The sequence below is a fragment of the Melospiza melodia genome, chromosome 28 (assembly GCF_035770615.1).
Source record: "Melospiza melodia melodia isolate bMelMel2 chromosome 28, bMelMel2.pri, whole genome shotgun sequence".
Taxonomy (NCBI): Eukaryota; Metazoa; Chordata; class Aves; order Passeriformes; family Passerellidae; genus Melospiza; species Melospiza melodia.
The window spans coordinates 5650825-5675291 of NC_086221.1; the positions used below are offsets into that span (position 1 = coordinate 5650825).

Below are 24467 nucleotides of genomic sequence, written 5' to 3' on the forward strand. Positions count from 1 at the left end.
ATACCCAAAAAATCCCAAATACAGACCTAAAAACCCCAAATAAAAAACCCAAATACAGACCCAAAAAATCCCAAATAAAAAACCGAAATTCACAGCCAAAAAATCCCAAATACACGCCCGAATAAAATCCAAATACACACCCCAAAAACCAAATAAAAAACCAAAATACACCACCAAAAAAATCCCAAATGCACACCCAAAAAAACCAAATAAAAAACCCAAATAATCCCAAATACACATCCAAAAAACCCAAATAAAAAACGCAAATATGCAGCCAAAAAATCCCAAATGTACCCTCAAAAAACCCAAATCCAGAATTAAAAACCCCAAATAAAAAACCCAAATACATACCCAAAAAAATCCCAAATGCACACCCAAAAAATCCCAAATAAAAAACCCAAATATACACCCAAAAAGCCAAATAAAAAATCCAAATACACAGCCAAAAACTCAAATAAAATCCCAAATCCACACCCCACAAAAATCCCCAAACAAACAAACAAAACCAAAGAAAACCCAATTAAAAAAAAAACCCCAAAAATCAAATTAATTCCTCAGAAATATCCTCAATTCTTTTGTTTTTATTGTGCTGCAGGTGGGACATAAAAATGCAAAATTTGTCAGCCCCAGTGGAGTTTAATTCAAAATTAATTAATACATTCAGTATTACATTAATTCAATGTTAATTAATTTATTTTTAATTAATTTAATATTAATTAATTAATATTTCCAGCAAGGAATTCCTTGATGTGGTTTCTGCTCCTTCCTCCTCTGGCTCCTCAATTCATTGTCTCAATTTTAATTTTAATTTAATTTAATTTTAATTTTAATTTTAATTTTAATTTTAATTTTAATTCTCTTCATTTTGGGCCTCCTCATTCCACAATCCGCCGGAATTCCAAAGGAATTCCAAAGAAACTCAAGCAGGGCATGGAATGAAAGAAAATGATCCAAAAATTGAAATTTTTCCAATAATCTGACCTTGTTTGTACCATCAAATGCAGAATAAAATGTATAAAAATCGGATTTAAATGCATAAAAATAGGATTTAAATGTTATTTTTATTCAAATGGAGGGATGAATAGCCAAAGACCACAATGCAAAGCAAAATGAGGAGCTGCATATTAATGAATATGGAATAATCTTAATTTTTTCATGTTTTTTTTAATGTATTTTTTCCAACAAAAATGAGGAATTTTAGGGGTTTAAATGGAATTTAAAGTGTAAAAAATTAAATCTATTCATTGGGATTTGCACGAATGGTGCTGGTTCGCACAGGGAAAATGGTGCTGGTGAAAAAAACCCCAAAATTAAAATTTCTCCTATAAATCTGATCATATTTGTACCATCAAACCATCTTCTCACTTCATAAAAATAGGATTTAAATGGATTTTAAACTAGGATTTAAATGTTATTTTTATTCAAATGGAGGGATGAATCTGCAAAGACCAAAATGCAAGGCAAAAGTGAGAAGCTGCCATTTTAATGCCTGTGGAATATTTTAATTTTTCATGGTTAAATCATCTCCTTTTCTAACCAAAATGAGGAATTTTGGGATTTCTGGCGAGTTTAAAGTGCAAAAAATCCAAAATTTTCACTGGACTTTGCAGAATTGCGCATGGATTAACAGCTGACATGCACAGTGAGAAAAGGCGATGTTGATGTCAGTGCTGGTGTCAGAATTTCCCGCTGACACGAATTTTTATATTTTTAAATAATTAAAATTAACGCCACCGAACCCGCGCCCGGGGGCCGCCTTTTCCCTCCAAAACCGCGCCGGGCCCCGCGCGGCGAATCTGCGGATCGGGCCTTGAGGCGCCGCAGCGCCCTGAAAAATCACCGGAGAAACGGGAAAAAATTCCAGCGTGCTGCCGGTGCCGGAAGGACGCGGCTGGGCGCGGCGGGAGCGGCGGGACGGGGCGCGGAGGCGCCGCTGGTAACACCGGGAGGCCGTGGCGAATCTGCTGCCGGGGCTCTCCCGCGTGCGGGCCGCGCTGCCCGCCCTCCCCGCGGGGACAGTGGGCAGGGACCTGCGCGCCGTGATGGGGGTTTTCGAACGAACCAATGGGGTGCGAGCTCTCGCTGTTTATAACCAATCAGCGGCGGAGGGGGGCGTGGCCGGCGGGGTCGGCGGTACCGCCCCCCCGCTCGCATCCTCTCGGCGGGGCGAGCGCGACCATTTTGCGGGGGGGAGCGGCGGGAGCGGGTCCGGCACCGACACCGGCACCGCCAGCGGGATCGGGGAGCGACACCGCCATCGGCGCCGGGGCCGGCATCGGGGAGCGGCACCGGGGGCGGCGGCGGCGCCTGACGGGGGAGCGGCGGCTCCGCAGGCGCGGCCTGAGGCGCTGGGCCCAGCGCTCCCGCTCGCTCCGGGCGGCCTCAGCGGCCCCGGCGGCCTCAGCGTCCCCGTTAGCTCCGCGCCCAGCCCCGCGCGGCCCGCAGCGCCGGGAGGATGTCGCGGCCCGTCAGGTGAGTGCCGGCGGGCCGAACCCGCGCAGGGCAGGGCGGGCAGGCCTCGCTCGGGGCAGGCCGTGCGGGTTTCTCCTCTATTTCCCCTTGTTTCCCCCCCGCTAACTTGGCACGGCCACCGCCATCCCCGCCGCATTTCTCCCCGCGCCTCTCTCCCGCAGCCGGGCGAGGGGGGGGGCCGCGGCGGGGCTGCCCCGCGGCCGCTGTCCCAATTTTGTAACGGGGGAAAAGCGAATTTTTTTTCATCGCCGCCGCCGCCGTGACCCACTTGGCGCGGGGCGGGCGCCGCTCTGGCCGCCATCCGCGGCCCCCTCCGGGCGGCGGGGCCGGGCCGAGCACGCTGCCGGGGGAGGGGACGCGGTGCCATCCGGCGAGGGTCCGGGGCACGGGGGCTGTGCATGGGGAACCACGCGTAGGGGAGGAGCCGCCGGAGCCGCCCCCTCGGTGCGAGCGCCGCTCCTCACGCCCTGCTCCGCCCGCTGCGCGCTCCGCCATCGCCTTCCCGCCGCTGTTTTCCGTCCTTTTTGGATTTATTTCTGAGCGTTTGGCAGCCGGGCTGTGCTGGCGAGGTGGGTGTGGGGGTGTTGGTGGGGTGGGATGGAGCGGGGTTTGGGAATGTGCGGCGTGGGGAGGAAAGGGCTGGAGCTGTGTCAGGGTGGGTATTTGGGGAATATTCCCTCAGTATTTGGATATTTCTTCTCCCAGAGGGTGCTGGGCACTGTCCGAGCTCCCCGGGGAATGGGCACAGGCACAGAGCTCCGGAGAGTTTGGACAACGCTGGGTGTGGGCTCGGATGGAGCGGGGTGGGTTTGGGGATGCGGTGCCTGAGGAAGGGCTGGAGCTGTGTCAGAGGTGGGTATTTGGGAATATTTGGAAGAAATATTCCCTCAGGATTTGAGGTATTTCTTCCCTCAGAGATTGAGGAAACTGCCCAGGGAATGGGCACAGCCACAGAGCTCCAGCAGAGTTTGGACATTGCTGAGTGTGGGCTCGGATGGAGCGGGGTGGGTTTGAGGATGCGGTGCCTGAGGGAAGGGCTGGAGCGGTGTCACGGTGGGTATTTGGGGAATATTCGGAAGAAATATTCCCTCTGTTTATTCCCTCAGCGTTTGGGATGATATTTGTCCCCTCAGAGGGTGCTGGGCACTGCCCAGGGATTGGGCACAGGCCACAGAGCTCCAGGAGAGTTTGGGCGGGCTCTGTGGGTAGGATGGATCGTGGTGGATGTGGGGATGTGTGGCATGGGAAAGGGAAGGGCTGGAGCTGTGTCAGGGTTGGATATTTGGGGACCATTTGGAAGAAATATTCCCTCAGGATTTGAGGTATTTCTTCCCTCAGAGGGTGAGGGAACTGCCCAGGCTGCCCAGGGAATGGGCACAGGCACAGAGCTCCGGGAGAGTTTTGACAACGCTGGTGTGGGCTCGGATGGAGCGGGGTGGATTTGGGGAGTGGGGTGCTGAGGGAAGGGCTAGAGGTGTGTCAGGGTGGATATTTGGGGCAGTATTTGGGATATTGCTTCTCCTAGAGGGTGCTGGGCACTGCTTAGGTTCTCCAGGGAATGGGCACAGGCACAGAGCTCCGGGAGAGTTTTGACATTGCTGAGTGTGGGCTCGGATGGAGCGGGGTGGGTTTGGGGATGCGGTGCCCGAGGGAAGGGCTGGAGCTGTGTCAGGGTGGGTATTTGGGGAATATTTGGAAGAAATATTCCCTCAGGATTTGAGGTATTTCTTCCCTCAGAGATTGAGGAAACTGCCCAGGGAATGGGCACAGGCACAGAGCTCCAGCAGAGTTTGGACATTGCTGAGTGTGGGGTGGGATGGAGCGGGGTGGTTTTGAGGAGTGGGCGCTGAGGGAAGGGCTAGAGCTGTGTCACGGTGGGTATTTGGGGAATATTTGGGACATTTCTTATCTCAGAAGGTGCTGGCACTGCCCAGGTTCCCCAGGGATTGGGCACAGCCACAGAGCTCCCAGGAGAGTTTGGGCGGGGCTCTGTGGGTAGGATGGATCGTGGTGGATGTGGGGATGTGTGGCATGGGAAAGGGAAGGGCTGGAGCTGTGTCAGGGTGGATATTTGGGGAATATTTGGAAGAAATATTCCCTCAGGATTTGAGGTATTTCTTCCCTCAGAGGGTGCTGGCACTGCCCAGGCTGCCCAGGGAATGGGCACAGCCACAGAGCTCCAGCAGAGTTTGGACATTGCTGGGTGTGGGGTGGGATGGAGCGGGGTGGGTTTGGGGATGCGGTGCCTGAGGGAGGGGCTGGAGCTGTGTCAGGGTGGGTATTTGGGGAATATTTGGGATATTTCCTCTCCCAGAGGGTGCTGGCACTGCCCAGGTTCCCCAGGGAATGGGCACAGGCACAGAGCTCCGGGAGAGTTTGGACATTGCTGCCAGGGGTGCCCAGGATGGGATTTTGGGGTGTCTGTGCAGAGCCAGGAGCTGCTCTGGATGATCCCTGGGAGTTTTTCCCCTCTCAGATATTCTGTGATTCCCTTGAGTGTCAAACCTTTAGCAAAGAGGTGACAAAAAGTGAACTCTGATTTAAACTGGCTTTAGAGCAGAGGTGTGAGGTTTCCCACGGTGTTCTTGTCATGCTTGGAATTTCCTCATTCTCAAGTGATTGCTTGGGGTTTGATTCCATTCCCAGTTGAGGTTTGATTCTATTCCCAGTTTTATTTTATTTTATTTTATTTTATTTTATTTTATTTTATTTTATTTTATTTTATTTTATTTTATTTTATTTTATTTTATTTTATTTTATTTTATTTTATTTTATTTTATTCCAGTTGGGGTTGGATTTTATTCCCAGTTTGGATTTTTATTCCCAGTTGGGCTGGGCTGTGGATGTTTGGTGTCTTGGCTAATTTAACTAAAAAGTACAAATTACTAATTTAAATTACTAATTTAACTATAAAGTACTAATTGACAGTGGTGCATATATATATATATATTTGGAGATGCCAGCATTTGTATTTAAATAATATGTCCCAAAATACAGAATTTAAAATAAAAATCAGACCAGGAGTGGCTCAGGGCTGGGTGAGCTCCCAAATCAGTCTTTAAAATTCTTTAAAAGCAGAGCCTCTGAGCTTGCTGGAATTAAGTATTTTTGTGAAAGTTTCAAAAAAATAATTAAAATAAAACACTCCTGGAATGTTGTGAGAGGTCTCCCTGCTCTCAGGCTCTGCTCTGCAGGAAAATAAACCTGGCACAGGGCAGGACAGATGGAGCAGTGCCTTATCTCCTGGATTTGATAACCCTTGCAGGGCACAAAAGGGAAATACTCAGTAAATATTCAATAGAAATAGATTATATTGCTCTGCTGGCCAGAAAACCCTGCCTAGAGATTGAAATCCATTCAGAAATCAATGCTGGAATGAAGGTTTTTCTGCCTGATTTTTGGTGAAATGGAAAAGTGAAAAATTCTTTAATGCAGAGTTTTCCTCCAGTCAGTGCTCTTGGAATTAATTGGTGTTTTCTGCTGGTTTTGGTGGAATTTGTGTGCACCTGAAGCAGTGAAATTCATCAAATCCATCCTAAATCCCAAGTTTTTACTGTACTTGTTGAGAATTTGACCTGATAAATGCATCAGTGCCTTATCTCCTGGGTTTGATAACCCTTGAAGGGCAAAAAAGGGAAATATTCAGTAAATATTCAATAGAAATAGATTATATTGCTCTGCTGGCCAGAAAACCCTGCCTAGAGATTTAAATAATTCATAAATTAATGCTGGAATGAAGGTTTTTGCTGATTTTGATGAAATGGAAGCCTGGTGAAAAGTTTTTCATGTAGAGTTTTCCTCCAGTCAGTGCTCTTTGAATGAATTGGTGTTTTCTGCTGGTTTTGGTGGAATTTTTGTGAAATTCATCAAATCCATCCTAAATCCCAAGTTTTTACTCTGCTTGTTGAGAAAATGGACCTGAGACTGTTGGAAAAAGGCAAGGAGTGAAAACTAAAGAAAGCTGAAATTATTGAATTTCTGCAGCTCTTGTGGAACTCTGCTGAAGTTCTGCAGAAAGAGGTGGGGCTGTTTATAGGGAAAAAATTAAATTAAATTCAATATTTGGAGCCACTATTTATATATTTATATATATATTATATATATATATATATATATATATATATATATATATATATATATATTTAATATATATATTTATTTATATTGTATATATTTTAATATATATTTATTTATATTTTATATTTTTAGATATTTTTATATTTTTACTACTATACTTTATGTATACACTTTATCTATACACTTTATCTATACACTTTATCTATACACTTTATCTATACACTTTATCTATACACTTTATCTATACACTTTATCTATACACTTTATCTATACTTTATATATATACACACTTTATATACACACTTTATATACACACTTTATATACACACTTTATATACACACTTTATATACACACTTTATATACACACTTTATATACACACTTTATATACACACTTTATATACACACTTTATATATATATACACTTATATACTTTATGTACACTTTATATACACTTTATATACACTTTATATACACTTTATATACACTTTATCTATACACTTTATCTATACACTTTATCTATACACTTTATCTATACACTTTATCTATACTTTATATATATATGCACACTTTATATGCACACTTTATATGCACACTTTATATATATACACTTATACACTTATACACTTATACACTTATACACTTATACACTTATACACTTATACACTTATACACTTATACACTTATACACTTATACACTTATACACTTATACACTTATACACTTATACACTTATACACTTATATACACTTATTATACACTTATATACACTTTATATATATATACTTTTATATATACACTCTGTATATACTTTATATATTCTTTATATATATACACTTTATCTCTACACTTTATATATATACTTTATGTATATACTTTATGTATACTATATATATACACTTTATATATATACACTTTATATATACTTTATATATACTATATATACACTTTATATATGCACTTTATATACACTTTATATATATACTTTATATGCACTATATATATATATATACTTTATATATACACTTTATATGTACTTTATATATACGCTTTATACACACTTTATATACACACTTTATATACACACTTTATATACACACTTTATATACACACTTTATATACACACTTTATATACACACTTTATATACACACTTAATATATACACACTTAATATATACACACTTAATATATACACACTTAATATATACACACTTAATATATACACACTTAATATATCTACACTTAATATATCTACACTTAATATATATATACACTTAATATATATATACACTTAATATATATATACACTTAATATATATATACACTTACTTAATATATATACACTTAATATATATATACACTTAATATATATATACACTTAATATATATATACACTTAAGTGTATATACACTTAATATATATATACACTTAAGTGTATATACACTTAATATATATACACTTAATATATATACACTTAATATATATACACTTAATATATATACACTTAATATATATATACTTAATATACACTTTATCTATACACTTTATAATATATACTTTATGTATCCTTTATATACACACTTTATATATACTATATATACACTTTATATATATATACTTTATATACACTTTATCTATACACTTTATCTATATACTTTATATGCACTTTATATACATACTTTATATGTGTACCTCATGTGTACCTCATGTATACCTCATGTATACTTCATGTATACCTCATGTATACGTCATGTATACTTCATATATATTTTTATATTGGTGTATATTTATATATATATTTATATAATTTTTATATGTGTTTTTATATATTTTTTCTATTTTAAGCCCAGACCCAAATCTGTCTCTGTGCTGAGTCCTGAGTCCAATTTTTACCCAAATTTAACCCCAAACTTTGGGTTTGGGTCCCTTTCTGTCCCCAGGTGCCACCTCCTGGTGCTGCTTTTAAATCAATGCCCATGGAAATTTATTATTATTTATTATTCTTGAACTGCTTTAATGATTGCTGCAGAAATCATTTCGTTGTTCAAAATCCTGAAATGCTGAAATCCTTTCAGAGCTGGAGTGAGGAGTCAGCCCAGACCCAAATCTCTGCAGTGGGACCCTCTCAGTCCTGACTCCTGGCTTTGGGCTGTCTGAACTGACTGCCTTGATCAGCAATAATTAATGCTAATTAATTAATTGACAGTGAATGCAGTGTGAATGTGCTGAGAGCAGGAGAAAGGGAGGAGGAGGATGAGGAAGGATCCTGGTGCTGGATGGAGTTTCCAGCTGAAGAACTGAGCAAAATCCCATTTTCCCTTGCTTTTGCAGGAAAAAGGAACTTTGGGAATTTCTGGATTTCCAACTCCTCCCAGGAGCTGTTTGGAGCTGACTTGGAGGAGTTATCAATTGAAATTAAATTGAATTATTGCCTGCCTTGATTTCCTTTGGTTGGTGTTTTATGGGGCAGATACCTCGTAATAAAACAGCTGGGATTTGATATTTTATCAAATTCCAACTCTTTTATTGATAAAGTATCAAATTCCACCTCTTTTATTGATACCTTGTCAGTAAACAGCTGGGATTTGATATTTTTATCAATAAAGAGCTGGGATTTGGTACTTTATCAGTAAAAAGAGTTGTGATTTTTCTACTTTGTCAATAAAAAGTTGGGATTTGATACTTTGTCAGTAAAAGAGTTGGGATTTGATACTTTATCAATAAAAAGTTTGGATTTTTATGCCCTGTCAATAAAAACAGCTGGGGATTTGATATTTTATCAATAAAAGAGCTGGGATTTGATATTTTATCAATAAATCAGGTGGGATTTGATACTTTATCAATAAGAGCATTGGGATTTGATATCAATAAAAACATTGGGATTTGATATTTTATCAATAAAAGAGCTGGGATTTGGTATTTTATCAATAAATCAGCTGGGATTTTTATACTTTATCAATAAAAAGAGTTGGGATGTTTATACCTTGACAATAAAAAGCATTGGGATTTTTATATCTTGTCAATAAATGAGTTGGGATTTGATATTTTATCAATAAAATAGTTGGGATTTGCTATCTTGTCAATTAAGCAGATGGGATTTGATACCTTGACAATAAGAGTTGGGATTTGATACTTTATCAGTAAAAAGAGTTGGGATTTTTATACTTTGTCAATAAAAAGTGTTGGGATTTGATACTTTCTCAATAAAGCAGCTGGGATTTGATATCTTGTTAATAAAAGGAGTTTAGGATTTTTGTATCTTGTTCATAAAGCAGCTGGGATTTGATATTTTGTCAATACAAAGAGTAGGGATTTTTATACTTTGTTAATTATAGAGTTGGGATTTGATAGTTTATCAGTAAAAGAGCTGGGATTTGATAGTTTATCAATAAAAGAGTTGGGATTTGATATTTTGTCAGTAAGAGTTGGGATTTGAGACTTTATCAGTAAAAAGAGTTGGATTTTTCTACTTGGTCAATAAAAAGTTTGGATTCAATATTTTGTCAATAAATCAGCTGGGATTTGATATCTTGTCAGTAAAACAGCTGGAATTTGATACTTTATCAATAAAAGAGTTGGGATTTGATACTTTATCAATAAAAGAGTTGGGATTTGATATTTTATCAAAAGAATTGGGATTTGATACTTTATCAATACAAAGAGTTGGGATTTTTGTACCTTGTCAATAAATCAGCTGGGATTTGATATTTTATCAATAAGAGCATTGGGATTTGATATCAATAAAAACATTGGGATTTGATACTTTATCAATAAAAGAGTTGGGATTTGGTATTTTATCAATAAATCAGCTGGGATTTTTATACTTTATCAATAAAAAGAGTTGGGATCAATAAAAAGAGTTGAGATTTTTATACCTTGACAATAAAAAGCATTGGGATTTTTATGTCTTTTCAATAAATGAGTTGGGATTTGATATTTTATCAATAAAAGAGCTGGGATCTGATGCTTTAATATACTTATTAAATGCTATTTGTGCTTTAATATACTTATCAAAGTAAATTAATACTTATTAATTAATTATTAATTACACATATCCTTTGTGTTCATTCTGGCTGCAGAGGTGGCTGAATTACCAAAGTTTTTCTGGGATATTTTTGGGCTCCAAATGCAGCTCTGAAAAAAACAATGTGACATTTCTTGTTCCTTAAAACTTTATTAACCCTGAAGGAATTAATTCCTGATTTTTTCTCCTTTTTGCAGGAACAGGAAGGTGGTGGATTACTCCCAGTTTCAGGAATCAGATGATGCTGGTAAATTCAATTTTTTTGCTTAATTTCCTCATTATTCCATGCATATTAATGAATGTTCTGCTTCTAATCCCACCCTCAGCTGCAGCTCTGAGGAGTTTCTGTTCTTCACAGCCTGAACTCTTAATGAGCATTTGGAAATGGGATTATTCTCATATGATTAAATTAAATTAAATGAATTTTTAAATTTTTAAAATTAAATTAAAAAATTCAATTTTTTCCTTAATTTCCTCATTATTCCATGCATATTAATGAATGTTCTGTTCTAATCCCACCCTCAGCTGCAGCTCTGAGGAGTTTCTGTTCTTCACAGCCTGAACTCTTAATGAGCATTTGGAAATGGAATTATTCTCATATGGTTAAAATAAATTAAATTAATTTTTAAATTTTTTTTAATTAAATTAAATTTTTTTCCTTAATTTCCTCATTGTTCCCATGCATATTAATGAATGTTCTGCTTCTAATCCCACCCTCAGCTGCAGCTCTGAGGAGTTTCTGTTCTTCACAGCCTGGACTCTTAATGAACATTTGAAAATGGAATTATTCTCATATGGATTAAATTAAATTTTTAATTTTTTTAAAAATTGAATTAAAAAATTATTTTTTTTCCTTTATTTCCTCATTATTCCATGCATATTAAAGAATGTTGTGTTCTAATCCCACCCTCAGCTGCAGCTCTGAGGAGTTTCTGTTCTTCACAGCCTGAGCTGTTCATGAGCATTTGGAAATGGAATTATTCTCATATGGTTAAATTAAATTAAATGAAATTTTTAAAATTTTTTAATTAAATTAAATTTTTTTTTCCTTAATTTCCTCATTATTCCCTGCATATTAATGAATGAGGAGTTGCTGTTCTGCACAGCCTGAGCTGTTAGTGAGCATTTGAAAATAGAATTATTCTCATACGCTTAAATTAAATTAAATTAAATTTTAAAAAAATTTAATTAAATAAAAACATTCAAATTTTTTCCTTAATTTCCTCGTTATTCCCATGCATATTAATGAATGTTCTGTTCTAATCCCACCCTCAGCTGCAGCTCTGAGGAGTTTCTGTTGTGCACAGCCTGAGCTGTTCATGAGCATTTGAAAATGGAATTATTCTCACATGGTTTGTGTTAAACAAACAATGGGGATAGAAATGTTTTTATTTTTATTTAATTCTGGGGTTGTTGTGGTGCCTGGGGCTGCTGGCAGCTCCTTGCTCTGTTCTGGGCTCCTTGGTGCCACTTTTTGCACAGAAAAATGTGGTTTATATTTATTTTATGGCTCTGGTTGAGCCCACATCATCAGGGATTTAGGGGGGATTGGAGTTTAAAAAAAATTAATGTGTGTGAATTAAAATAGTGCTGGGTCACATTTGGAAAAAATGGGAATTAAAATTCTGGATCCCATTGTAAAATAATGTAATCTGTGTGAATTAATAAAATATTGCTGGGTCACATTTGGAAAAAAATGGGAATTAAAATTCTGGATCTCATTTCTAAATAATATAATCTGTATGAATTATCAAAGTAGTGCTGATCACATTTGGAAAAAATGAAATTTCTGAATTAAAATTCTTGATACTATTCTAAAGTAATGTAATCTGTGGGAATTAATAAAATATTGCTGGATCACGTTTGGTTAAAATGGGAATTAAAATTCTGGATCCCATTTCTAAAATAATGTGTGTGAATTATGAAAATATTGCTGGGTCACATTTGGTTAAAATGGGAATTAAAATTCTGGATCTCGTTTTAAAATAATAGAATCTGTGTGAATTAAGATTTCTGGATCCCATTTCTAAAATAATCTAGTCTGTGTGAATTAACAAATTATTGTTGGATCACATTTGGAAAAAATGGGAATTAAAATTCCAGATCCCATTCTAAAGTAATGTAATCTGTGTGAATTAATGAAATAGTGCTGGATCACATTTGGAAAAAAATGAAATTTCTGAATTAAAAATTCTGGATCCCATTTCTAAAATAATGTGTGTGAATTATGAAAATATTGCTGGATCACATTTGGAAAAAATTGAAGCGCTGAATTCAAATTCTGAAACCCATTTCTAAAATAATAGAATTTGTGTGAATTAACATTTTGGATCCCATTTCTAAAATAATGCAATCTGTATGAATTGAAAAAATATTGCTGGATCACGTTTGAAAAAAATGTGAATTAAAATTCTGGATCTCATTTCTAAAATAATATAATCTGTGTGAATTAAAATTCTGGAACTCATTTGTAAAATAATATAATGTGTATGAATTATCAAAGTAGTGCTGATCACATTTGGAAAAAAATGGAATATCTGAATTAAAATTCTGGATCCCATTTCTAAAATAATGGAATCTGTGTGGATTAACATTTCTGATTCCCATGTGTGAAATAATACAATCTGTGTGAATTAATAAAATATTGCTGGATCACATTTGGTAAAAAATGGAATTTCTGAATTAAAATACTGGATCCCATTTCTAAAATAATATAATTGTTCAGATTAACATTTCTGGATCTCATTTCTAAAATAATCTAGTTTGTATGAATTTACAAAATATTGCTGGATCACATTTGGAAAAAATGAAATTTCTGAATTAAAATACTGGATCCCATTCTAAAGTAATGTAATCTGTGTAAATTAGCATTTCTGGATCCCATTTCTAAAACAATACAATCTGTGTGAATTAATAAAATATTGCTAGATGACATTTGGGAAAAATGGAATTTCTGTAAATTTCTGGATCCCTTATGTAAAATAATATAATCTGTAAGAATTATCAAAATATTGCTGGATCACATTTGGAAAAAATGGAATATCTGAATTAAAATTCTGAAACCCATTTCTAAAATAATACAATCTGTGTGAATTAATAAAATAGTGCTGGATCACATTTGGTAAAAATGAAATTTCTGAATTATAAATTCTGGATCTCATTTGTAAAATAATATAATCTGTGTGAGTTAACATTTCTGAATCCCCTTTCTAAAAAATGGGATTCTAAAATAATCTGTGTGAATTACCAAAATATTGCTGGATCACATTTGGAAAAAATGTAATCTCTGAATGAAAATTCTGAAACACATTTCTAAAAAATGAATATAATCTGTGTGAATTAACAGAATAGTGCTGGATCACATTTGTAAAAATGTAGTTTCTGAATTAAATTCTGGATCCCATTCTAAAACAATATAAACTGTAAGAATTAATAAAATATTGCTGGATCACATTTGGAAAAAAATGAATCTCTGAATTAAAATACTGGATCCCATTTGTAAAAAAATAATATAATCTGTGTGAGTTAACATTTCTGGATCCCCTTTCTAAAAAATGGGATTTCTAAAATAATCTGTGTGAATTACCAAAATATTGCTGGATGACATTTGGAAAAAATGTAATCTCTGAATGAAAATTCTGAAACATTTCTAAAATATTAATATAATCTGTGTGAATTAACAAGATAGTGCTGGATCACATTTGGAAAAAATTGAATATCTGAGCTAAAATTCTGGATCCCATTAAAAACAATCTAATCTGTGTGAATTAACAAAAATTTTCTGCAATGTTTTGAGTTCTTGGAAGATCAACTCAATCTAGGTTTGCATTGATGATTAAAATGATACAAAGATGCAGAATTGTTAATTGCAGTGGTTTTATTCATTAAATAAAGTATTGTGTGAGAGTTGTGAGTTCTGCTGTAAATTCCTATTTCATGGCTTCCTTTATCCCCTCCCAGCACAGCGAGCAGTGGGTGCTGTTAGAGCCATGCAGAAATAAATATAAATACATTTTTTAATGAATTTATAAAAGAACTAAATGCAAAATAAATCCTGTGTCCTTTTTCTGTGACATTTTGCTGTACACAACATTTCCATAGTGCTGTGACAAGCAAAGCTCAAATCAGTGATTTCACCCAGGACTTCGCTTCTCTCAACATTTTCTTGAAATTTTATGAAATTTTTCCTTTTGCTGTGCATGAAATGCTGAGTTTGAGCTGTATCTGAGCTGAGCAGAGTTTGCAGGGGCTGAGTTTTACCCAAACCCCAAATTTTTGCTGTCTGTCCTGTGCAGATGATGATTATGGAAGAGATTCAGGCCCCCCATCCAAGAAAATCCGCTCATCTCCCCGAGAGGCCAAAAACAAGAGGAGATCTGGCAAGAATTCTCAGGAGGACAGGTAAAAAATGGCAAATTTTATTTCTGGCAACGTTTCCTGTGTGTGGGGAGTGGGATTGCAGTGACATTGGGGGCTGAGACACTGGGGTGAGACAGAAATCGTGTGGGAAACTCTTGTCCATCAGTCCATCACTCCAGAGGCAGGTTGGAAATGGGATTTAGGCACAAAAATTGGCATCCTCAGGTGGGTCAGGGTCAGGTGCAGCTCCTGCAGCCTCTCAGGGCATCCCTGAGGTGCCAGGGATTGGGGACATCTGTAAATTTTCTGGCTCTTTGTTCCTCATTTTGGGTCATCCATAAACAGAACCTGCTCTGGGAGCTGAGTTGCTCCTCAGTGCTGCCCTGCTGAAAAGTGAAATTTTCCTGTGGAATCTCCATTTTGCAATGCTCCCAATGATTGCCACAAGAGCCTTGAAATAATTTTTTTTGTTGTTTTTTATGACAAATTTCAGCTTCAGGGATGCTGGTTCTGAAGGTCCTTGAGGGTTCTGCCTGCTGGTTCTTGTTCTATCACCCCAAGATGTCTTTTATTTTCTAAATGAATTAAATTATCAAATCATTTGAGAAAGCTTAGGTCAGACTTATGTCAATTAAGAGCAAGAATTTAAACAATGACATGAAGACAAGTGCTGACTTACAATCTGTCAAGATAAAGCTTTATTTCATTTATAGAGTCCACATAAACCATCAGAATTGTAACTAAACTGGAAACCTCGTGGGTTGCTTCACCTCAATCTGATTATTTCCTGGTTTAACTTTTTTTTGTGATTCACAATTTGAATTTTATCTTCCCAACCATGACAACTCCACAGCCAGCTGAGTAATCCTGAAGCATGTCCAGAAAAAGTGAAAATTCTCAGCTTGGACATCATTTTCTCTTTAAAATTTTTATTTTCCACACAAGAGGGACTGAAATCAAAGCTGGGACAAACACTCAGATTTCTCCTTGTGTTGTTTGCAGTGAGGACTCAGAAGACAAAGATGTGAAGACCAAGAAAGATGATTCACACTCAGCAGGTAACTGACAGCATTATCCTGATTTTGTACCTTTAAATCATGTCTGTGAGAGTTCAGGAGTAGAATTTGAGACAGAAATTCAATTATTCTGATTTATTTTTGATTTATTTCAAGTCATACGTTGCTTCTTCTGCTGTTACTTCCCACCTTGCTTTGGGATAATTTTTTTTTGTGTGTGTGTGTTATGTGCTTGATCTATAAAATTTGGATAAATTGATGCTTTCCCTGCAGTTTTTATCCAGAAAAATCCAAAAATCTTTTGCTTGCAGATGAAGATTTTGGCAGTGAGGACGACGACGTGGGAGCCGACGACGGCAAAGCCGACAGCGACTACGAGAGCTCCCAAAAAAGCAAAAAAGGAAAAAAGGCCAAACCAGACAAGAACAAGAGAGCAGCCTCCAAATCCAGGAAAAGGCCTGCAGGTAAGAAGGAAAAAAAAGAAAAAGAGGAAAAAAGGGGGAAAAAAATGAGGAAAAAAGGGGGAAAAATATGAGGAAAAATGGGGAAAAAATGAGGAAAAATGGGGAAAAAAATGAGGAAAAATGGGGAAAAAAATGAGGAAAAATGGGGAAAAAAATGAGGAAAAAATGGGGAAAAAAAAAATGAGGAAAAATGGGGAAAAATGAGGAAAAATGGGGGAAAAAATGAGGAAAAATGGGGGGAAAAAATGAGGAAAAATGGGGGAAAAAATGAGGAAAAATGGGGGGAAAAAAATGAGGAAAAATGGGGGAAAAAATGAGGAAAAATGGGGAAAAAAATGAGGAAAAAAGGGGACAAAAAGGAGGAAAAATGGGGAAAAAAGGAGGAAAAAAAGAAAAAAAATTAAGAAAAAATGAGGGAAAAAAGGAAAAAAATGAGGAAAAAAATGGAAAAAAAGGAGGAAAAAGGGGAAAAAATTAAGAAAAAAGGGGAAAAGAAAAGAGGGGAAAAGGAAAAAGTGGGAAAAATGAGGGAAAAAGGGAAAAAAGAGAAAAAAAAGGTGAAAAAAAAAGAGGAAGAAAAGGAAGGAAAAAAAAAGAGGTAAAAAGGAGGAAAAAAGAGGAAAGAAGAGAAAAAAAGAGGAAAAAAAGAGGAAAAAAAGAGGAAAAAAGGAAGAAAAGGAAAAAAGAAAAAAAGAGGAGGAAAAAAGGGGAAAAAAAGGAAGAAAGAGGGGAAAAAGGAAGGAAAAAAAAGAGGATAAAAGGGGGGAAAGAGGGGAAAAAAAAGGAAAAAAATGAGGAAAAAAAGCAAAAACATCACTTATTTTGCAGAGGATCTTTGTTGGGTGGGTATTGATGAGGTTGAATTCTCCCCACAGTACCTCAGTGAGTGTTTTAACCCCCTGATAAAAGCCCTAAAAATATTTGCTGCTCATGGGGAGTTTTTTACTCTTTACTCAGCCCAGTTTGGGGTTGTTTTCCTGCAGAGGACAGCGAGGATGAGAAGGAAGATCACAAAAATGTTCGTCAGCAGCGGCAGGCGGCCTCCAAAGCAGCCTCCAAACAGAGGGAGATGCTGATGGAGGATGTGGGCAGTGAGGAGGAGGAGCAGGAGGATGATGAGGCACAGTTCCAGGAGAGTGAGTAAACAAAGTTTGATTTGGCTGGGACCCTGAGGGTGGAAATTGTGCTCCTCATTTTTATTGCGTGTGGAATTTGTGCTCCAGGTTTGCAGCAAAGGTTTGTGTGTGTTCCACAAAATTTATCTTCACAAACTGGTAAATCTGTTAATCCCAATCCTGCTTCTTAATCCAGGATGAGATTTAAGTCACCAAATACTTAAATGATAGAAATTTGAAAGTTGGAACCCCTCATGAATTTGCACCATTTATTGTCCCACAAGCTTGGTTGGTGGGAGATAAACCAGTGCTTCAAAAGTGCTTTGGAATTATTGCAGTCAAAAGTTTTTAAGCTTCAATGACAGATTTTAGGATGTAAACTGAAAATTTAAATAATTGAAGAGTTCATTCACTAAATCTGGAAGAATCTGTGAGACAAAGCAGCCTCCAAACAGAGGGAGATGCTGATGGAGGATGTGGGCAGTGAGGAGGAGGAGCAGGAGGATGATGAGGCGCAGAGTGAGTGAATGGGATTGGAAAATGGGACAGCAAAGGAGCACACAGAGTTTGATTTTTGCTGTGCCCTGAGGGTGGAAATTGTGCTCCTCATTTTTATTGCGTGTGGAATTTGTGCTCCAGGTTTGCAGCAAAGGTTTGTGTGTGTTCCACAAAATTTATCTTCACAAATGCGTAAATCTGTTAATCCCAATCCTGCTTCTTAATCCAGGATGAGATTTAAGTCACCAAATACTTAAATGATAGAAATTTGAAAGTTGGAACCCCTCATGAATTTGCACCATTTATTGTTCCTCCAAGCTTGGTTGGTGGGAGATTACCCAGTGCTTCAGAAGTGCTGTGGAATTTTTGCAGTCACACAAAATTTGTGTCCCACAAAATTTATTTTCACAAACTGGTAAATCTGTTAATCCCATCCCTGCTTTTGAATCCAGAATGAGATTTAAGTCATCAAATACTTAAATTATAGAAATGTGGAAACTTTCTGTGATTTGAAAGTTGGAACCCCTCATGAATTTGCACCATTTATTGTCTCACAAGCTTGGTTGGTGGGAGATTACCCAGTGCTTCTAAAGGGCTGTGGAATTATTGCAGTCAAAAGTTTTTAAGCTTCAATGACAGATTTTAGGATATAAATTGAAAATTTAAATACTTGAAGAGTTCATTCGCTAAATATGGAATTATCTGTGAGACAAAGCAGCCTCCAAACAGAGGGAGATGCTGATGGAGGGTGTGGGCAGTGAGGAGGAGGAGCAGGAGGATGATGAGGCACAGTTCCAGGAGAGTGAGTAAACAAAGTTTGATTTTGGCTGGGACCCTGAGGGTGGAAATTGTGCTCCTCATTTTTATTGTTGTGCTCCAGGTTTGCAGCAAAGGTTTGTGTGTGTTCCACAAAATTTATCTTCACAAGTGGGTAAATCTGTTAATCCCATCCCTGCTTCTTAATCCAGAATGAGATTTAAGTCACCAAATACTTAAATGATAGAAATTTGAAAGTTGGAACCCCTCATGAATTTGCACCATTTATTGTTCCTCCAAGCTTGGTTGGTGGGAGATTACCCAGTGCTTCAAAAGTGCTGTGGAATTTTTGCAGTCACACAAAATTTGTGTCCCACAAAATTTATCTTCACAAACTGGTAAATCTGTTAATCCCATCCCTGCTTTTGAATCCAGGATGAGATTTAAGTCACCAAATACTTAAATGATAGAAATTTGAAAGTTGGAACCCCTCATGAATTTGCACCATTTATTGTTCCACAATCTTGTTTGGTCATGTTCAGTGGGAGATAAACCAATGCTTCAAAAGTGCTGTGCAATTTTTGCAGCCAAAAGTTTTTAAGGTTTAATGACAGATTTTAGGGTATAAACTGAAAATTTAAATAACTGAAGAGTTCACTCAATGAATCTGTAAGACAAGAAACTTCATCTTGGTGCCTTTTCCTTGCAGATTTTTTTTTTTTTTATTCCAGGGATGTGTGTTTGTGTTTTCCAGAGATCTCTTTCTTTTTCTCCTTAATTTTTTTTTTTTAATTTTCTAGATCTATTAAGCAGCCCTAAAGTTTAGTTGTAAACTTCTCAATTATTTTTTCTGCTTTTTTTCTGTCTCTGTGGCATTGCTGATGTAAAACCCCCTCGGATTTTAGCCCAGCAGATAAAAGGAAACCCACAAAGTCTCAGAGTTTATCCACAATTTCACTGGCAGATCTCAGCTGTATTTTCCCTTCCTTTTTGGGTTTTTTTTCCCCAAAAAAACCTGAAATTTCCTTCTGCTTCCAGCAGATTCAGGAAGTGATGAAGACTTCCTCATGGAAGATGATGATGACAGTGACTATGGCAGTTCAAAAAAGAAAAACAAGAAAGTCTCCAAGAAATCCAAGCCAGAGAGGAAAGAAAAGAAAATGCCCAAGCCCAGGCTAAAGGCTACAGGTGAGTCTGTGCAAATTCAATTCCTCAAGTTAAAATCCTCATTTTCTTTTTGCTCCAGAGGTTTGGTTGAAATCTTGAGGTCCACAAAAATATTGGAAATGCCATGATTGAAAGCAGCAGGATGGAATAATGAGCTGGCTTTAATTCTTCATTTAGAGGTTGATTTGGTGTCTGTGCCTCTAAATCAACCTCTAAATGAAGAATTAAAAATATGAGTAAAAAAAGTAAAAACATTCCCTGCTGAGGGGCTGCATTCTGACTTTTTGTGTCTCACAGCCAAATAACAATTTGTGACTTTGTGAAATGGGAGCCAGAGGAAAACTGGGTGCATTTCTGCAAGGAAATTCAAATTACAGCAATGTTGGGCAAGAGCTGTGTCCATTTCTGATGTCACATCCAGCAATTAACCACCTTTAAAATCTCATTAAATTGCTCTTCAGCTTAATTAAGAGTGCTAAAACTAAAACCTCTGTGGCTATGGCCAAATTCTGAATTATTTAAAAATCTCATTTTTTTGGGGGGGGGGAGTTTTTTTGCCTTTTCTGCTTCTGAATTTTACAAAGTTTTTCTTTTTCCAGTGACCCCCAGCCCAGTGAAAGGCAAAGGGAAGGCAGGTCGCCCCACAGCTTCCAAGGCAACAAAAGAAAAAACCCCATCCCCAAAAGAAGAGGATGAAGAACCTGAAAGTCCCCCAGAAAAGAAAAAATCAGCCAGCCCTCCACCAGAAAAATCAGGGGATGAGGGCTCTGAAGATGAAGCACCCTCTGGTGAAGATTAAAAGGCAGTTGAGAGGAAAAAAAATCTTTGTTTAAAAAAAAAAAAGAGGAAAAAAAAAAAAGAAAAAGGAAAAGAAAACAACACTTAGGGGTAGAACACGGTTTTGGCTGTGGCTTGACTCATGGGCTTTGAATGCTATCTTTATTTTCAGCTGGTTAATCCAGTGAAATTCTTTTTTAATAAGAGAAAAACCCTTCTCTACAGTGAGATTTTCAAGTCAGAATGTTCTCTGTTGGTCATTCTGTTCTCCCTCCCCTGCCAAATCTGAAAAGCCATTTGAGACAAATTAGAACAAACCATTGGATTTCTGTTCAATATTGGATTTCTGTTCAATATTGGATTTCTGTTCAGTATTGGATTTCTATTCAATATTGGATTTCTATTCAATATTGGATTTTTATTCAATATTTGATTTCTTTCCAATATATGATTTTTTTTTCAATATATGATTTTTTTCCAATATTTTATTTTATTTTTTTTTTCCCAAGGGATACTGCAGTTGTGAAGCAATAAGGTTTGAGACTGATCTGTGGAAAAAAACCATACTTACAAATCCTCAAGTAGAATTAGATTTTTTTTCCCCAGTGCTGGTAAGAGCTGTTTAAAATTATTCTTCTATATTTGGAATATGTGGAGAAAAAAAAATAATCAAGTTTTGTTTGAACAGATTTAAGATGAGTTTAGTCTCAGCAAAAATAATTCCAGAGGAGGAGGAGGATGGAGCACAGGGAGGAATCCTGTGTTTTTTGGATTTAGGCACGTTTTTCATGGAAAACAATCAAGAAATTCTGAGATGCTCCAGTGTCTTTGATTTTATAAAAAATCCTTCAGATGTTTTGTCTCTGCTGGATAGAAAACTCTTTAATTGCAGCCCATTCCAGAGAAATTCAGATTTTCAGCCTTCAGCTTTCCCATGTCCACTCACCCTTTTATTCCTTCTCTAGAGGGGCAGAACAGGGAGGAGAAATTGGAAAATCCTTTTGAAACCTGCTGTCCATTGGGTATGGTGGGAAATGGTTTTATTATGGATTTTTGCAAGGAAAAAAAAAACCCAAAATAACAGATAATGTAACGTGAGATTGTTGGGGTGAGCAGAGGATTGCCCTGAGCCAGCCCTGGGTGTTCCTTCCCTTCCCTTCCCTCCCTCCTGTGCCCTCACAGAGCCCCAGGGATCATGGCTGGCATGGGGGGCACAGCGGGCACTGCCTGTGCCCACCCTGCTGCTGTGGGCTCTGTGGGGTCAGCTGCCCTCATACCTGTGGGGTCAGCTCCCCTTTTTCCTGTAGGGTCTGTAGGATCAGCTCCCCACCCTTCCTGTGGGATCTGTAGGGTCAGCTGCCCTCGTACTTGTAGGGTCTGTGGGGAAAGCTGCCCTTATACCTGTAGGTTCAGCTCTTCATCCCTCCTGTAGGATCTGTGGGATCTGCCCCTCTTCTGCCTGTAGGATCAGCTCCCCACCCCTCCTGTAGGGTCTGTGGGGTCAGCTGCCCCTTATTACCTGTGGGCTTCGTGGGGTCAGCTCCCCTTCTGCCTGTAGGATCAGCTGCTCCTCCTATGGGATCTGTGGCATCAGCTCCTCATCCTTCCTGTAGGGTCTGTGGGGTCAGTTCCCCTTATTACTTGTAGGGTCAGTGGGGTCAGCTCCTCTTCTGCCTGTAGGATCAGCTCTCCACCTCTCCTGTGGGATGTGTAGGATCTGCTCCTCACCTCTTCTGTGGGATCAGCTCCTCACCCTTGCTGTGGGGTCAGCTCCCCTTATACCTGTAGGATCAGCTCCTCACCCCTCCTGTGGGATCTGTGGGATCAGCTCCTTACTTCTCCTGTGGGGTCTGAGGGATGTGTAGGATCAGCTCCCCAACCCTCTCTGTGGGGTCTGAGGGATCTGTTCCTCTCCTGCTTGTGGGATTTCTCCTCAGCCCTGTCTGTGGGATCTGCTCCCACCTCTCCTGTGGGATCTGTAGGATCAGCTCCTCACCCCTCCTGTGGGGTCTGTGGGGTCAGCTTCTCACTTCTCCTGTGGGATCTGCTCCCCTTCTGCAGTGTTTGCTGTAGGATCAGCTCCCCAACCCTCCTGTGTGGGGTGAGGAATCTCTTCCCCGCTTGCCTGTGGGATTTTCTCCTCACCCCTGTCTGTGGGATGTGTGGGGTCAGCTCCTCACCCTTCCTGTGGGATGTGTGGGGTCAGCTCCTCACCCTTCCTGTGGGATCTGCTCTCCTTCTGCCTGTAGGATCAGCTGCTCATCCTTCTTGTGGGGTCTGAGGGATCTCTTCCCCTCTTGCCTATGGGATTTTCTCCTCACCCCTGTCTGTAGGATCTGCTCCCACCCTGCTTCTGGGATCTGTGGGATCAGCTCCCCAGGTTCCTGTGGGATTTGTGGGATCAGCTCCTCACCCTTCCTATGGGAGCTGTTGCTCTTCTGCCTGTAGGGTCAGCTCCTCATCCTTCTTGTGGGCTCTGAGGGATCTGTGGGATCAGCTCCTCACTGTGGATCCTCTGGGATGTGTGGGATCAGCTCCCCCATGTTCCTGTGAGATCTGTGGGATCAGCTGCTCACTGTGGATCCTCTGGGATCTGTGGGATCAGCTCCTCACTGTGGATCCTCTGGGATGTGTGGGATCAGCTCCCCCATGTTCCTGTGAGATCTGTGGGATCAGCTCCTCACTGTGGATCCTCTGGGATCTGTGGGATCAGCTCCCCCATGTTCCTGTGGGATCTGTGGGATCAGCTCCCCCATGTTCCTGTGGGATCTGTGGGATCAGCTCCCCCATGTTCCTGTGGGATCTGTGGGATCAGCTCCTCACCCTTCCTGTGGGATCAGTTCCCCCCATTTCTGTGGCATTTGTGGGGTCTGTAGGATCAGCTCCCTCCTCTCTGTAGGATCAGCTCCCCACTGCTCCTGTGGGATTTGTCTGTGGGGTCTGAGGGATATTTTACAGGGATATTTTGCAGGGATATTTCACAGTGGGGCTGTCCCTGTGTCCCATTTTGTGCTGCCATTTTAATTTACTTTCACCCAAGCAGCCAAACCCTTTCCTTCATTTTTAAATTTTTTTATTTTCTGCACTTCATGAACCTCCACAAACCTCAATTTCCACACCCTCAGCCACTTTCCCGCCACATTTGTTGGTGGAAACATTGAAAACTGGACCTGCCATTTTTATTTTTATTTTTTTCCTTAAACCCTCTGTGCTTTTGTCTGTTGCTCAATTTCCCTTCCAGCTTTGCATCTTTCTTGGTTATTTTTATTTTTATTTTTTATTCTTTTGTCCCAGAATTCCCCGTTATTAACCAGGTGACATAAGGCAGCTAATCCATGAATTTGGGATTTCTGGTGGCAGCAGATCCTGAATCCTTTTGGGATTTTGGACATTTCCTAAAGTTCTACACTAAAAATGATGGAAAAATCCTACAGAACTCACTGATTGTCCTGTGGGATTCCCTGGCTTTTGTTGAGGCTGATAAATCCCTTTTTCTTCTAAAATTAAATTTCTTTAACATTCTTAACTCTCATGGAATTCCTGTTGCAGTTACAATAAAGATGATGTTGTTTCATTGTAAATCTATTTTTATTTTTTGAAATATTTTTATTTTCCGCAACAGCATCAGGCTGCAGGGAAATCTTAAAAAAGAAATTAAAATTCCTTCTCTTTTCCCTCAGCTCTGCTGGATTGCTGGGAGAGCAGAAATTCCTCAACTTTTTGAGGGAATTTTTGGGTAATTCT

The 24467-nt window shown here is 38.9% G+C and overlaps 2 protein-coding genes across 5 annotated transcripts in view; both read left to right on the top strand.

Annotated features, from left to right (window-relative positions):
- The window catches only part of LOC134430380 (uncharacterized), a 100289-nt gene that overhangs the window by 19232 nt on the left and 56590 nt on the right, over window positions 1-24467 (top strand). The gene's annotated exons all lie outside the window — the stretch shown is intronic.
- LOC134430383 (nuclear ubiquitous casein and cyclin-dependent kinase substrate 1-like) lies at window positions 2387-24304 on the top strand. Of its 2 annotated transcripts, none has more exons than XM_063178009.1 (8): window positions 2387-2472; window positions 10769-10818; window positions 14867-14972; window positions 15933-15988; window positions 16258-16410; window positions 17394-17546; window positions 19818-19967; window positions 20546-24304. In XM_063178009.1, exons 1-8 carry the CDS (start codon window positions 2456-2458, stop codon window positions 20743-20745), a joined length of 885 nt encoding a protein of 294 aa, XP_063034079.1. In that variant the 5' UTR covers window positions 2387-2455; the 3' UTR covers window positions 20746-24304. The 2 variants fall into 2 exon arrangements, with proteins under 2 accessions (XP_063034079.1, XP_063034080.1); XM_063178010.1 differs by having other exon boundaries at window positions 19821-19967.